The following is a 13,774-nucleotide window of genomic DNA, read 5'->3' on the forward strand; positions in this document are numbered from 1 at the left end:
AGTAGTCGAGCGCTATAACCAATGCGCCACCCTGCCGGGGTAGTAAGGTTTTAAGTCCGGCCCCGAATTATGCCAGACAGCATAACATCGTAAAACTGAAGGTGCTCGTTCGGTGTAATTAATCTCAATAAAGTGTTGCATTATATTGTTACGGATGACAAGGAAGAAGCGGGCAATGGCGCGGGAAGGAGCGCTCGCGCTAGGCCCGCGAACATTCATTAAACGTCATCTACCATCGCCATCGGTCATGTTATGTCTCCTGTCTTCATCGGCTTACCGCTTCGTAACATTTGGTGGAGGTGCGGGGTACGACATCCCCATCCTCGCCTTGGAGCATCGAGGCCATCTTCAAGCCGGGACCATCACCGAGGGCCCAAGGACATCGCCGAGCAGCTTCGCCCCAGCCCTTCAAGCCCAGACCTGAAAAACTACCACCGCCCAGCCCCCAGCCCGGACCTGAAGACAAGAACAGACATAAGAATCAGAACTGAGACGAAGGATCCGAAAGACCCAAATGACCCGAAGGAACCGATGGACACGAACACGCAACCCCCGCCCAAGCTGCCCGACGTGACCTCGAGCCATCGGTTCCATGGACTCTGGTGACGGATGGTTGACAGCTCCAAGGGAGGCGGATCACCCATGCATCAGACATCGTACCCGCAAGCCATTCTATTCTTCCTTCTTCCTCTTCTTCTTCAAGCATCCAGACACCCCTTACGAAAATGGGTTTTGAGTTTCTTGTTTGGCTTTAATGTTTTCTTAATGAGTACAAAGGAACTCAACAGACATTCAATACCTTCTGTGATTTAGCAAGAGCTTTAAACCAGATTTTCAATTCACATTTCACATTATTTTTTCTTGTTTAGAAAATCAAAGGCTTTTTTTGTGAACTGCTAATGTGTAAGCACAGAATGTGAAAAGTCGACGGAAAGTATGATGTGTATTTTCTCGGTCATTGCGACCACCCATTGAGAGAACACGGTGTGTTTCAACTTGAAACACAGTGCAAATTATCAATGATCAGTACATGTGTATTACTATTACTGCTTTATGATTTTGGAGGACGTAAACATAATTAATGAGGAACAACATAATTTTAAAATCGTTTAATGAATGCTACATGCCCTTGCATTACTACTGGACAGGAAGGTGGCCTGAAATGATTTAATGCAAAACTAAGCATTAAATTGGTCATTTTACAGAAATGTGCGTTTACATTTCCTTTCACACATGCTATGTTTACAAAGTAATCACTCAAAAGGAGACAAGGAAGAGAGTAGTTTACCGAGTGATGCATTCCCCCCCCCCCCCCCCCCCCCCCCCCATGAGTGAAAAAAAAAACTACAGCGCTTGTAATGCATGATATTTTCCGTGTTTCTCAAGCTTTTGAACTCCTTCTTGCTCTGCGTATAGATTAGCCGAGCCCTCGGTCATCGCATCGCTTCCCAAAATATTTACATACAAATGAGATTTAGTTACAAGCAAAATAGTGTCGTCGCTGCTGCGCTTGCCGATATTGAAGCTTGGTCGCACTTTTTTCATTGAAGGTTTGTGCCACAGCTCCATGTTCAGCGAAAATTACGTCCACGGTAGCAGAACACCACCGAACGTCCGGCGCTGGTAAATTTGGCATGCCAAACTCGACATGTTAAAATGATTCCAGTGCGCAAAATAGTGCGCATAGCATCCAGACAATTAGTTGCAAGTCGTGGGAGCGGGCAGCAAGTTCCAATGGTGAAGACGTTGTAATTGTTAGAGCGACAGCAATGGGCCTGTACAATTCAAAACATGCTTCGAAACATGGTCCAAATCTTATGAATGCAATCATGGCATAACATGCAAAAAAGCTTCCACTGGGCGCGGCTTTTGGCCTGGCCGAGTGGTTAGCGTAGAATGCTACGGATTAAGTAGTACCGAGTTCGAAGCCCGCTAGTGCTGCAATTTTTTTTTTTTTGCCTAGTTTTTATTTTTTTTTTACCTTTTTAATTTAGTTGAGGTGCTTCGTTACTTTTCAGCTTGTACTTTTGATCTGAGGCGTTTTTTGTTTCTCTTCGTGCGACCATTGCGGCGCAGGACAGTATGCCGCGTCCCAGTACGAACTGTTTCCAGCGTCATACTGGGCCCATAATCAGGTATGCCACGCGCGCTGGGACCTAGCGGGACTGGTTTTTATTGCCTCAGCCCGCCAGCTTTGTGCTTAATTATGGCCCTAGACGCAGACTGTACGCTGCCTTTCCAAAAAAAAAAAAAAAACATTTATCGCCAAACCAGCCAAACTGCCTTTCGAAACCGAAAGTCCCTCTAGGAAGCGGCCGGCAGTAAAAAGAAGCCAGAAAATCCATCAATAAGTCAATCCGATCCGATCCGAAGTCGCCAGTGGCAAAAAAGTTGCGACGGCGCCATGCTGCCTTTGTTGTCATGCGGTGTGTGATTGTGAACGCTATTTCCTTAAGCTGTGCTGCTTTTTTGTTCTCTGGTTCTTGGAATGGGCCGCAGAACTGATATTTGACATGTGCACTTTGATAGACGTTCTGAAGTACGTGATGTAGTGGTAAATAGGTTCTGTGCCGCACACCGCTTGCACCGCGCCGTGGCAACGCCGGCATCAACACGGAAGAAGGAAATGGACTGGCGTGATTGTTTGCAAATGTGAGTACACTGCTTGAAATTATTTTTATTTAATATTGCTATTGAGTGAAGTACGCGTTGTTAATACTGTTGCCTGTGGTCTCAAAATTCCTTCGTAATACACGCTACGAACTCGACCCAGCCTGCTTTATTGTGAGGGCGAGCCAGTCACTCTTCGGAACAAGAAGCGTGAACGTTTGGGCGAGTTGGTCAGACATACTTGACATGAACGGCGCGGCAGAAAGATTTGGCGCTTGCCTGTGTGTGTTCTCTGTCTTCGTCTCTTCCTGCCGCGCCGTTCAAGTCAACTCTTCAAAAGCGGTCGCTTTCATATGTATGCTCGTCCCTAACGTGAAGCCGTTGTACGATATAAGTACTTACAGTGTTCTGCAACTTTATCGGAACCGTCATGGAAAATTTGGCCGCCTCGACCGGTTCCGATAATGTTGCAGAATACTGTATAATGTTATGGTGTATATTTATAGATATAGTTGTAGCTGGTGTGTATTAGATGCACGGCCAGCTTCGCGATTGTGATCAGCACCCCGAACGAGTTTTCAATCTTTTTAAAAGCGCCTATTTTTCTAACTGTGGGTGCATTAATACGATGAGTACAACCAGCGCGCGAGAAACTTGCTGTGGCGCATATCTCACAGTGGTCGCTGCATTTAGTTTTGGTGCTTGTATGCTTGAACAAAAATAATCTAAATCATGGCTGACGCCAAGGTACAAACTCATGTAGTACTACTGTAGTAGAATGACGATTAGAAAGAATTATTTGAGTGACCACACGTAGTAAAATGTGCATGTAAAAAATAATTGCTTTCATTACTACATAGTCTTGTATTTTTGACGAATTATATGTATCCTAGTGTTCACAACACAGGCAGAAATGAGCTTTCAGTGGGCACTTGCATTCTTTGGTACTTTGTGTCGTGGCTTTTCATGGAAGCGTTGAAGTGATGCAGTAGTAAACAGTTTCAAACGAGAAATGAAAAAGTCATTTTACCTTCCTTAATTTTACGTTTGCTATGGTTCCAGGTAATTTGACTTTAAAGGCCTTTATTTGTGTAAAGTTCGTTGGTTGCCTTACACATTGTACACACATTTCTCAATACACCAGCAGTGAAATTAGTTTTGTGCTATTGCTAGTATTTCGGAAGAAAAAAGTTTGATCAACATCATGGCATAAGCAGCCCTTCTCTGCATGCACATTTTTTGCAACTTTGATATCACCTAGGATTGAGATATGTAGGCCCTGATAAACATATTTTATGTGCTCAGAGTAAAAAGAAGAAAAAGTGCAGAATGCCAAGCATATTTCTGATTGCGTGAGAAAGTCACGACTTAGAAAAAAAAAATTCAGAGGTGCCACAAATCTGAAAGGAGGCTGTTTTAATTATTTTTTCACTGCGGCTGTAAGGCAAACCTACATAAAAATTTCAGAATATACAACCACTTAGATGATAAAATGTTTACAAATATTTTTTTTTTCATATATGGAATGCAACACATTAAACACTGTCCCAAATTTGGCGCATTCAAACATAGTAGTCTTATTCAGTAATTAAAGAAACACCGTTCCTAATTTTTCCTATAATTTAAGAATCAAGTTTCTAGGAGGCGATGAAAATGAATATGAGACAATATGTTGCATTGTACTGTTTCCAGCAATATTATCAAAGCTGAAACTTCTTGCTTTTTCTCTCATTGGGAGAACGGCCTAAATTGACAGCACAAAAGCAGCAAATAGGCTCCCCGCTCCTCAAAACATTGCCCATAAGCTAACCATGTGACCTTGGCCATAAAAGAAAAGCATGCCTGATCACGTTATTGTGAGCCAATGCTGATCTGTGACATACGCAGGGTGTGGCGGATCACTATCCTTGAGTGTGCATAGACGCTCGTAGCACCGCCTAAGGAATTCAGTTGGGAATGACAGTTTCCAGTATTTCTTTTTGCAGTGCATCAACGATGGCCTTCGCAACCCCTGTTCTTTGCTTTGTCTTTTTGCGGTTGACATACTTGCTTTATTGTTCATTTGTAATAGGCGTTTATTCATAAAATATATGTTGGGATCTTTTTGCCCCTATTAGGTAAATTTATTTGTTTCTTCGTAGCTTTGCTAGAGCAGTCATTTTCAAATTATTTATTAGTTTACTGTTCAGTTTTGCAAGTCAGAAGTAATACTAGATAAGGAAATCAGGTTTTGTTGCTTGAGAAATTTGAACAGAGCTTAAACAGAATGGGGACGTGTGAAACATCCGACAAGGTCATGTTGGAGTGATTTAAAAATATTCGCTTTGAAATGATATCGTACACACTTTTTTTTTTTTTTGCTCTAGAATGCACTTAGCTATGCTAAATGAAGAAACTTGCCATAGTTGCAGTCTGAAGGTTGGAAATTTCAAAACAGTTGTGTTATGCATTCATATGGGTGTCACTTTAAGCTGCTGCTTGCTCCCACAAATGGCTTGTACCGCTGCATACTGCTTATGTAACAATTTGACAATTGTTCATAATGATGTAATTGCATATGCAATCTCCCCACAGTACAGGTCTCAGTCTTGACATAAGGGTAAAATTTTAGCAAAGGGCATTGTGTTCACTACTTATGCACCTCCATTCGAACACTTACAATGATGCTTGAGAAGCTGCATGTTTCACCTTTGATAGCATTGTTGGAAATAGAATAACGCAGTGTGTTCTCTTGAACTCTTTTTTTTTCATCACCTTTATGCATAAAAGAAACATTCATACTCCTTTTAAGCACCAATTTTCTTATCTATTCTGTACCTTTAAAGTAGATGCACCTCACACTCCTGGAGAAAAAATAGGCTCTTTTGAATCATGACCTTTTCATCTTTAGGGAAACTGGAAAGGCTCTCCTATACAAACGAGAAGCACACCATGCAGGCTGGTTACTTTTGGCAAACAGTACATTGCATTGAGGCTGAAGTCCAGTACTTTCTTAATTGTGCTTTGAGCAGTCGTCTTAAAGCTGTTTGCCCGGAATCCTTTTGATTGTAGGTACTGAATATATAGCTGTGTCTCTTTTCATTACCAGGAAAATAGTTGTGTGCTCGGTCTCACTTGTCGATTTTTCCCTCTTTATATACGCAGTTACCTGAGCACTTCAGACTGGCCGATGCCTGGAGCCTGCCTGCTGCTCACCTACACCCCACAGCACGAATGAGGAACACACTAAATCATCTACCAGCAAGCACACTGCATGCCCTTCTGCAAGCCATCACCACATTCTATGACACGTTCAGGGATGCGTGATTAAGTACACACCCTAAGCATAGCTAAAAATGGTGGTATGAATGGATAGCTGCCTTGGTTTGGTTGCTTTAGCTCTTTCTTTGAAATCTTTGTTTTACTAACGGTGTAGTCAGTGAAAAAAATCATTCTGAAGAAAATTTGTTTGCATTGTTGTGAATAGCAAAACCAAATTTCGTACCATGTATGATGTATCTGAAAGTTATGGTTTTGTGCTTTCTCTGTGAACGGTGCAGCATGTTTCTTCCACCAACTGCTAACTATGAGGGTTTGAAATGTACAGGTGCCAGGAAAACACAGTGAGTCATGCCTCTTGTGTCTGAAATTATCTCATGAGTCTTGTTCCACCTAACATGGTTCCACATATGAATGCTTCAACGGCATGTGCTGAAGTGTGCGTAAGCTTATCCATGAGCTGGAAATGAAGCTTGAATTATTTTATGTATTGTGAACATTAATACAAAGCGATTTCATTTTGTATTTGTTAGGGTACACGTGCAACTACTTCAACAATGCCGCTTCACCTCAAAAAGGGCCTGTCTTCTGTGCTGTGCAGGGAAATAAAGTAAGTTTATTTCCTTGCATAGCATAGAAAACAGGCATGCGAATGGCATCCAAGCTGTGCTGCACATTATGAATAAAAAAAAAACATTTTCACAAAATGCAATGTCTGTTTTTGGTTTCTGTAACTAAAAATACCGGCACTCAGTTACATGTAGTGTCGGCAACCAAGATCACATCAAAAACTAAAGTGAAAGCCACCATACGCTTATTGGTCAATACTCATGAAGAACTCACAAGAAATGCACACATTAAGGACCAACCAGAAACACGGTGGCCAATTTGTTTTAGACACACAGTAAAAACTCAAGAGAAAATTCATTTGAAACTCAGAATATACTCTGCTGTCTCCATTGTGAAAGAGCAACATACTCTCATCAGACACACACATAAAATTTTTATAAGGACGCCCATCATCATGCCATAAAATCACTACCATCGCTAAACGTCCGCGTCCACGATCGGGACGATCGTTCGGTGGCCCCGGGTCATGTTACGGACGACAAGGAAGAAGCGGGCAGTGGCGCGGGAAGGAGCGCTCGCGCTAGGCCCGCGAACATTCATTAAACGTCATCTACCATCGCCATCGGTCATGTTCTGTCTCCTGTCTTCATCAGCTTACCGCGTCGTAACAATATAAACGGTTCAATTCTGTTTTTGTTTAGGAGCCTTTCAGTAGTCCTGAAGGAGATATTGTAGAACGATAAGGTATTAGCGTACTTAAAAGAGTGTGACGGGCGAACGTTGTTGCACACGTGTGAAAGTCCCTGCACGCGGGGCTTTAGATTTCACGTTGGCTACGACGTTTCGTACTCACTCCTTCGAGACATTGCTGTTTTCTAATCAGTCCTGCTTCGGCATTTGTCGTTTTTGTCCAAGTTGACACATGCAAGGCAGGCCATTTTCTGTTGGCTTTCGCCATGTGAGGCAGTGTTTTCGCATTAAAATCTGCGGCACAACCGCTCTATACAACGGGCGCCCTCACAGTTGCTGTGGCAACCAACGAGGCGACTAGCATTACAGTTGCCATAGCAAATGGCCTGGTATCACTCAAACGTCCAAAGACGCCCGACTGGATTAGCGCTTACGTGGCACTCACTTGTTGGGCATAGATACGGAGTCTAACGCACTGGGCGGATTATAATTTGGGGACAGAATATCAAATATAAACTATATTTGTAACGGTTAGAGAAAATGCGAGAGCGGAGTTGGTCACAGAGCAAACAATAGCTAACGGCATGCGAGTTGAAATTAGAAAGAGCAAAATAGCCTTAGGTAGCAATTAACGAGAAGGAAATGTAAGCGGTGGTGGTGGTGGAAAAATATTTATTGATTTTTTAGCCTGGAAGTACAGTCTGTACTGATGGGTCAGCACGATATTGCGTAGGGAAGCCAAGAGCTCGTGGCTCTCAGCGACTCTTATACCCCAGTCCACCAGCTGCTTTCGTGCTGCCGGGTCCGAGCTGGACACCCCTACCTCCCATCGCTCCATGTCCGTTAGTTGCTATTCTCAGGGTGACTGGAGCTTGGATCAAATGTACAGGATAGGCTGAATTTCTGTTGGTCTTTAGGTGTCCCGCAGAGCGTGCCTTCATGAAAGAAAAGGCCGATGTGGATACGAGTGAGGTGAAGTGGAGATGGAGATGTGTGAGACTGGAGCTTGCGCCAGGTCACCTGCTTGTGTTTAGACAGAGATTTGGGGGAGGTACTGAAGCCGTTGCTCTCTGTTGTGGAGAGAAGAGTTATAATTTTCGGGGCATTCGCGTGTATTGCGTGGGTCTGTAGCTGGCCCTGCTGGACGTGCGCTTGAGCTGCATTTTGGGCTGCTTCATTTCCAGGATAGCCCGAATGAGCAGTTACCCATAGAAAGTGTGTCTTCCTTCAAGCGAAATTGCGGATTGCTGTTTTTGAATCAATAAAGATTAGTGTGACGGTGCTTGAGGAGATTGCCAATATAACTGAAGCTTCCTCTGCCTGTAAAGAAGATGGGGCTTTAATCTAACCGGGAACTAGGGATGGTCGTTAAGCGTAACAAACCAATGTTCGTAAAACGTAACAAAGTGGATTCAAAGGGAATACTTGAGTAGCAGCTTCTGCCGGCTCCACAGGAGCGGGCAGCTAAATATACGGAAGTATCCTGCGTGTTACAGCAGATGTGGTTAGGCTAACCATGATGATAATGAATATAGCAGAAGGATTTTTAGAAACGTGAGCGTTAACAAGACCTAGTTGCCCGTTACGCGAAAGCATGTTTTACAACCCTTGCTACTGCCCCTTCCTGTTTAAATGATCTGGGGTTCACGGAAAGCCTTTAGCGGCGTAATTAAAAGCGTTTTCTTTATCATCGTAATATTATATGTGCGCCTTTGAAATTGAATGTTTCACTTTACAATCCTTTTAGAGCGGGAGCCCTACTTCGTGCTGCGACTTTTAATTTCGTTTAGCTGGTTTCTAATAAACTTGACCCAAGTGCGTAAAGGTGTCTACTGATAAGTGACACCTTGTTTTCCCCTAAAACTAGCTTAAGCAGAAAATATGAAAAATCATGGAATGTAAAGACAGTGTTGTAGATATATTGTGTTTACGCTTTGGCGAAACTTGATGTCCCTTCTAATTCAAAAGGTCGAACAGAGTAAATTTTCCTAAAGCATTCAAAACATGCCTAAGGAGCCTAGTTTCACTCCATCCACAGTGCGGCTAGTTTCACTCCATACATAAGTCCTGACCCCCCCCCCCCCCTCCTTCCTTCGCAACCTTACCCCTGTTTTGTTTTCATTCTTGTGAAAAGAGGCAATGCTCCACAGTTAGCATTGAAAGTGGCTCTCGAATAAAACATTTTATACTGTAAGGGAAAACACATTTAAGCTTTCGCTATCTGAATGGCCCCACACATACACTGAATAAAATGTCTGCTTGTCTTACTTCACGCTAGCGTCACACGACATATCAGCTGAAGGAAAACAGAAGCAGGTTACAGTAGCCCAGTCACAATAAAGACAGGCAATTCGGAATAAACGCAGCAATATGGCGAAAATAAGGCGGTGATGACAGGCCTAGCATACATGTATGGGAAACCTTTCTTGTATCTAACCTGATCTGCACTGTTTGGACAGTCAGCATGCCAGCTAAGGTTTTGTAGCATACAGGGGTTGAGCTTGAAAAGCTTGTCGACTAAACTTCGCGGAAGGTGACCATTTTGTGATTATTTAGTGTCGGGTGCCTCTTATGTCACGAGCCCCGTCATGCTGGGCAAGAAGGTTATAAAAATTGCTTAGTGGCGGCTAAGCGTAAGCCGAGGAAACGGAATCAAATCCCAACCGCGTCGGCCGCTCTTTGGTGGAGACGAAAAGCAAGGTTCTCCTGTACTGCGTGATGTCAGTGAAAGTATCTCAGGTGGTCGAAATTACTCCGTAGCCCTACTCTACGGCGCCCCCATATTCTGTGTCACTTTGAGATGTTTAAGTGCACAAATCAAATGAAACCATCTTTTCACAGGGTACTGATTTCTGGGAACCACTATGCGCAGATCCAGACCTTGATGATGACTATGAGTACACGATGGACGACTTCATTATTGTCAACAGAACGGACGAAGGGAAACCCGGAACTTCTACTGATGGGCAAGACGGCGGCCCCTTCGCGACGGTGGCGTCAGGAGGATCTTTCGATGTGACGGAAGAAATTCTGGAAGAGCAGGTGCCTCCATCGAACATCTGGGACCTTAAAGTGGTCTCAGTACTGCCAGGAGATAACGACACTCTTTTGGTGACGCTCACATGGACGTGGCCTGGAGCCCACCTGACGTCCGGGAACGGTAAGCATCAAGGGACACAGCTTGAACGGATACAAAGTCTGGAAATTATATTAGAAGCAATTTTTATGAGACACCTTTAAATAAAAAAAATCAATATGTGAAGAATTGATGGAATAAACGTACAGGGTTCATTGCTGTTAAAAATTTTAGTTTTCTGTTTAACAGCTTGAGTTTTTCGTGCCAGATTCCATGTATTATTGCAGGAGAAGTACACATAAAACTAATTTCTCATTCATTATAAGACCCCTGTGTATGCGGAACCAGGGCTCTAAAAATGAGCATCAAAAGCATAGCCTAGCTTTGCTATGCTGTCAGCTTATGCAGCATGTATATATTATTTATGCTTATTGTATGGGCTGTATTGTATGAAGCATATTGTATGGACAATATGTTTCAAAATAAAATCATAACAGAGAATGCAGACAACGTGAAATAGCGTAACCCCGAAGCATTGTAAATAACAATCGGCAAAGTTAGGAGGGTGTGCTATAACGCCTATTACTACGCGTACGCTAGAGTTAAAATGAAGCTTTAAAGCTGGTGATGTTGCATCAATCACAGTCACTAGAACATAATCAGAGGGATTACATTGAAAACTTAGCTCGAAATGGTATTACTCTTTAGCTGCAAGGACTGAGTTAGTAGATATATAGACCATGCCAGTCACTATACTAAGCCTTACCTATCGCGATTTTCATGGCTGACCTGACAGTGAGAAGTCTGTGCTACACATGTAAATTAAAGTCATCAAAGAATGAAAGAAATAAAAGGATGAAAAGAATCTGACGGAGAGAGAAAAAAAAAAGGTAAAACCATGCGGGAAGCAGCGGCGAGGTTAAAGCAAACATACGTGATATCAAATAAGAATTAAGCTTTCTGTTTTACTGAAAAGATGTGACACAAAAACAGACAACACTCAGAAAGAGACAGACAGGAGAGGCGCCCGTCCTTTCTGAGTGTTGTCTGTTTTGGTGCCGCCTGTCCTGTCTGTCTCTTCTTTTCTTTTTGAGTGTTGTCCATTTTGGCGACACATTTTATCAAGGGAACATGCACCAAACAGCCCCCGGCAAGTGTTATTGTTCTGTTTCAATACTGTTAGCTAAAGAATTTGCTGAGGTAGCAATTACGAACGAAGATTGCTTATGCGGTGATGATGGATTGTTCCAGCAGAATCTCATACACAGAAACAAGCGAGGCATTAGCGATATAAGTATTTCTTCAAAAAGGTATACGCAACTACACGCTACATTAGAATTCGAAAACGTTTAGGAAATTCGCTTGGAAATGCTGGGAATGGGAACTTGTCATGCAAAATACATTGGGGCCGATCAATGCTTAAATTAACTTCTAGACAGGAGGATAAAACTGCCGCGGCAATAGGCACTGCCATTGTGTAAATCTTTCTCATTCAATAACTTAGGAAGGAAGGGGAGGGGTTACCATTTTATATCTTAGAAAGGAGGATAAACTTTATTTCCTTTGTTAGCTAGTAGTAGGATATGGAGAGGGTACAGCCCCATCAAGGGACCAAGAGCTCGTGGCGCTCGGCGAGAAACGCGAGAGATTGTTTTAAGTGCCGCACCGTAACGTCCTGTCAGCTTATGCAGCATGTATATATTATTTATGCTTATTGTATGGGCTGTATTGTATGAAGCATATTGTATGGACAATATGTTTCAAAATAAAATCATAACAGAGAATGCAGACAACGTGAAATAGCGTAACCCCGAAGCATTGTAAATAACAATCGGCAAAGTTAGGAGGGTGTGCTATAACGCCTATTACTACGCGTACGCTAGAGTTAAAATGAAGCTTTAAAGCTGGTGATGTTGCATCAATCACAGTCACTAGAACATAATCAGAGGGATTACATTGAAAACTTAGCTCGAAATGGTATTACTCTTTAGCTGCAAGGACTGAGTTAGTAGATATATAGACCATGCCAGTCACTATACTAAGCCTTACCTATCGCGATTTTCATGGCTGACCTGACAGTGAGAAGTCTGTGCTACACATGTAAATATATAAGACAAACCTTTGCACGCATACTGATTCAAACGGAGGCTCGCGAAGACTTCATATTCACAAGGTGCCACTTTTTTTTTTGTAAGGTCGTCCTGATTTGTCATCAAATCACATTTTGTTTACACACTTTTCAACTGCATTCTTTTTCAGCTTCTCTAATAGAAATCAGAGCTAGCAAGGACTTCGGCAAGTTGAATTCGGACTTCGAAAATCAAGCAGAGATCAAGAAGCGTGACATCGCCCAAGGAAACCTTGACCCCCTCCCGTCCGGGGCCGTACACAAAGTGACTCTTTCTCTGCCACGAGCATTCGCCAGGACTCGGCCAGATGGAGCTATTGAATGGAGAGCCTATCTCGCATGCCGGGTCGCCAACAGTGGCGGGTTGAAGTCCAACACATCGAACGTCGTTGCGGTGTCTTACACACCTCCTCCAGTGACGACAGAGGGAACGACAGCAGAGTTCACTACTACGGTTGCTAACAGAGCAGTGTCGACCACCACAGAAAGTACATCCACAACGCCTTCTTTCACTACTGCCCAGGGTAACCAAGAGTCGGGTGCGTTTCTGCCTGTACGGATGTGGATCGTGATAGGCAGTATCACTGGCGTTATCGTAGTTGCTATTGTGGTTGCAGTCCTAGTCAAGAGAAACTCAAACAAAAGAATGGATGACTTCTACGTTAACCAATCTTTGGACGTGCAACGGACGACTGCGTCGCTGTGAACAAGGTGGTACGAAAAGAACTGCGAATTTCTCAAGGGGATCTGAAGGCATTTGCGCCTTTGTTGCAGTACGTCAATAAGTTGTGGCTTTGTCGAGATTTGTTTCTAAGAGTGGGTTCTTCGCCGAATAAAATTAGAATATCTTCAAAAAATATTGCTAATATAGCAAATAGTAGGAAAACGTAAGTAGCGCCAACTGAACACTTTATCTGATATAGGTAGCAAAGGGGATTAAATTTAATGAGTTCATTTCAGTTGCTTTCAGTTGCTTTCAGTTGCTCTAAATAGCTCGACGTTCTCAAATTCGGCGCGAAAATTCTTCGGAGAAGGGGTGGTGCCACACATCCAGAAAACAAAAAGGGGCGGTAAATTATGTTTGTGTATTTATGACGTTAGTTTACCATTCTTTTATTCTGAGCACCTTGGTTAGCAAACGGGAGGACAATAAGTAAACACGGAAGAACCCAAGTAGCAGCTGAAAAACGGAATAGACTCGATACTCTATGCGATACACCATGCAGGATATGAAAGTTTTGTGAAAAGGGCTGTGTTGAGACCTTAGGTTGGCAATGTCAGAAATAAGCCTAAATTCAAGAAGGAACGGAAGCGATTAGCACCGGAAAAAGTCCAGGAAAGACTAGAATGCACAAAGAAAAAACGTAAAAGCAGTATCTCGCGGCAGAACTTTGTGGGCCTCAGCCCTCACTCGGGGGTTCGTGAGCCGCCACCCATGCGAC

The 13,774-nt window shown here is 43.1% G+C and overlaps 1 protein-coding gene across 1 annotated transcript in view; it reads left to right on the forward strand.

Moving 5' to 3' along the window:
* Positions 1-13,157, forward strand: part of LOC146179252 (calcium-activated chloride channel regulator 3A-1-like) — a 47,375-nt gene extending 34,218 nt beyond the window's left edge. Inside the window, exons 12-13 of the mRNA XM_084580160.1 lie at positions 10,001-10,288; positions 12,464-13,157. Of these exons, the coding sequence (XP_084436286.1) occupies positions 10,001-10,288; positions 12,464-13,038 (863 nt within the window). The 3' untranslated portion in view covers positions 13,039-13,157. The remainder of the gene's footprint in view (positions 1-10,000; positions 10,289-12,463) is intronic.
* The last annotated feature ends 617 nt before the right edge of the window (positions 13,158-13,774 follow it).

Source organism: Amblyomma maculatum, chromosome 9 (assembly GCF_055883805.1).
Source record: "Amblyomma maculatum isolate TAMU_Amacu chromosome 9, ASM5588380v1, whole genome shotgun sequence".
Lineage (NCBI taxonomy): Eukaryota > Metazoa > Arthropoda > Arachnida > Ixodida > Ixodidae > Amblyomma > Amblyomma maculatum.